At 36.5% G+C, this 2,687-nt stretch overlaps 1 protein-coding gene across 1 annotated transcript; it reads left to right on the forward strand.

Annotated features, from left to right (window-relative positions):
• The first annotated feature begins 368 nt into the window (after positions 1 to 368).
• Positions 369 to 1,406, forward strand: LOC127682240 (mas-related G-protein coupled receptor member X2-like). Its single transcript, XM_052178625.1, has one exon. It carries the CDS (start codon positions 456 to 458, stop codon positions 1,404 to 1,406), a length of 951 nt encoding a protein of 316 aa, XP_052034585.1. The 5' UTR covers positions 369 to 455.
• Positions 1,407 to 2,687: the final 1,281 nt, after the last annotated feature.

The following is a 2,687-nucleotide window of genomic DNA, read 5'->3' on the forward strand; positions in this document are numbered from 1 at the left end:
CTGTTGGTGATGTTTTTGGCTCCTGAGTTCCCAAAGCAGAAAATATTCAGTCTTAGGACAGAAAGAAATTTGTTCATATTCTTTCTGAGTAGTAGTTTGTTTTAAAACTGGAGTTTAAAATAGTCTGATACTGTAACCATCAACTATTTTAATATCAATACAGGATATGGATTGTAGATAACCTAAATATGTACACACTAAATTTAAATTGAGGCTCCAGGAATACTGATTTTGATAAATTACTTTATCTCAACCATCCTGCTTCCCCATTTTATGAACCAGGTAAAGCATTAACACATATAAGAGTAGTCCTGAGAATCCAAGAGTGGCCAACATGTGCTCATGTCTTGTTTTTTCTTTCCAGAAACATCACTGAAAGGCTTCTAAGAGTGGATTTAAATATTCCAGACTGGAGAATTAACATTACAGCAGTGAAAAAAATCAACCACAATGAAATGTCATTTTGTGAAGTTCTGTCTTGTACCATGATTTTTCTTTCCCTCATCATTGCCCTAGTTGGGCTGGTTGGAAATGCCACAGTGCTATGGCTTCTGGGCTTCAAAATGCACAGGAATGCCTTTTCTGTCTATATGCTCAACCTGGCTGGTGCTGATTTCCTCTTCATGTGCTTTCAAATTGTATATTGTTTTTACAGTATCTTGGAAACATACTCCATCTCCATGGATTTTTTTCTGTTTTCCTTTGTTGTGTTAAACTTTGCTTATCTTTGTGGTCTGAGCATCCTCACTGTTGTGAGCATTGAACGCTGCCTGTCTGTCATGTGGCCCATCTGGTATCGCTGCAAACGCCCAAGGCACACATCATTTGTCATATGTACCCTGCTTTGGGTCTTGACTCTGGTGTTGAGTCTTGTGGAAGGAAAGGAATGTGGCTTCCTATCTTATACCAGTGCACCTGGTTGGTGTAAGACATTTGATTTAATCACTACTGCATGGTTAATTGTTTTACTTGTGGTTCTCTTGGGATCCAGTCTGGCCTTGGTGGTTACTATCTTCTGTGGCTTACACAAGATTCCTATGACCAGGCTGTATGTGACCATTGTGATTACAGTGCTTGTCTTCCTGATCTTTGGTCTGCCTTATGGGATCTACTGGTTTCTCTTAGCATGGATTGATAAATTTCATTATGAAGAACCTTGTGGGTTTCATCAAGTGACAGTGTTTCTGTCCTGTGTTAACAGCTGTGCCAACCCCATCATTTACTGCCTTGTTGGCTCCATTAGGCATCATCAGTTCCAAAGGAAGACTCTCAAGCTACTGATACAGAGAGCCATGCAAGACACTCCTGAGCAGGAAGAATGTGAAGAGATGGGTTCCTCAGGAAGATCTAGAGAAATAAAAACTGTATGGAAAGGACTTAGAGCGGCTTTGATCAGACATAAATAGCTTTGAAAAACAGCTTTGTCCTTAAGAGTTTGTAGAAATTTCATAACGTCATTTGCTGATAATCCAAGATTAACTCAGTTAGGAAAAGTAGTCAATGTTGTAGAATGTGATTGATATTGGACTTGTTATGAGTATGAGTGCAGCATTTCTGCAGCTATCTTGCTCAGGGCTTTACCAGCTCCATTTGGTGGGACTCCTTGTAAGCTCTATGGGGTTCAGGAGAGCTGTTAACCACTATTGACAAGTCGCTTCTTCAGCAGAAGGCTCATGAAAGTGCAATGAAGAGTTGCATTTCTTTGCTCACTTAATTTGATCATAGTTAAATCCTTGTTATATTTTGCAAAAATAAAAAAAAATCCTGTTTTAAAACAAACTTTTTCAGTGTTGATAGTTTAAATTGATAAGTCTTATAATCCCAGATCTTACTAATTTCTGTAGGTTTTAAAGACTATATAGAACAATAATCTTTCTTATATAAATTTCTTAGTAAAGAAATAAACATTCTCAAGAGAAGTCTAGTAAATCACTATTCACCAAGTGGAGTCCTCAACTTCAAAGTCACTGTATGCTCCATTTTCAGCATTGGAAGAATGCAGTTAGTTTCCTAAGGAGATCCATGGACTTCCATGCACATGGGAAGGTAGAGAGTGTCTGTGTCTGTCCTCTTTTCTTCCTTTCACAGTGTCTAACTTACCTTCCCATGGTTGAGTGTTGAATTTGTCATGGCTCTCCCCGTTTCTGACTGTGTAATTCCTCATGACGGGTTTCCAGTGAAGTCCTATAGAATAGGTTCCCTTGAAATCAGACTTGTTTCAAATTTATACCATTTCCAGGAGCCAGTAGCATCCCTAAACTTAAATATGTACAGTTTAGTAAAATTTTATATAAAACAGAAATTCAATTTTAAAGCTGGAGTATGTGATAATTTCAATTGCAGTACAATTAAGAGATTACAATATTAGTAGATTAAAGTAAATGAATCAACAGATTTTCTTAAGTTAGCCACATGACTCACAACCTAACCAAGACACAAAACACTCTCTTATATCCCTTTAATTTTCATTTCTCCTCCAGTCAAATTTTTTATATCATAGGTAAATATGCTATCCATATTTCTGTTCCAAATTCAAATTTAGAGTGTTAATTGAAAGATTGTAATAAAATGCTTGATATACATATAGTTAAATAGTTATTATATTTGAACAAACTAACCGATATATCAGGTCATGTAAATATTCATTTTTTACTCCTTGTGTCAAAACTTCACACTTTGAAAAACTT

The sequence above is a fragment of the Apodemus sylvaticus genome, chromosome 1 (assembly GCF_947179515.1).
Source record: "Apodemus sylvaticus chromosome 1, mApoSyl1.1, whole genome shotgun sequence".
Classification (NCBI taxonomy): Eukaryota; Metazoa; Chordata; class Mammalia; order Rodentia; family Muridae; genus Apodemus; species Apodemus sylvaticus.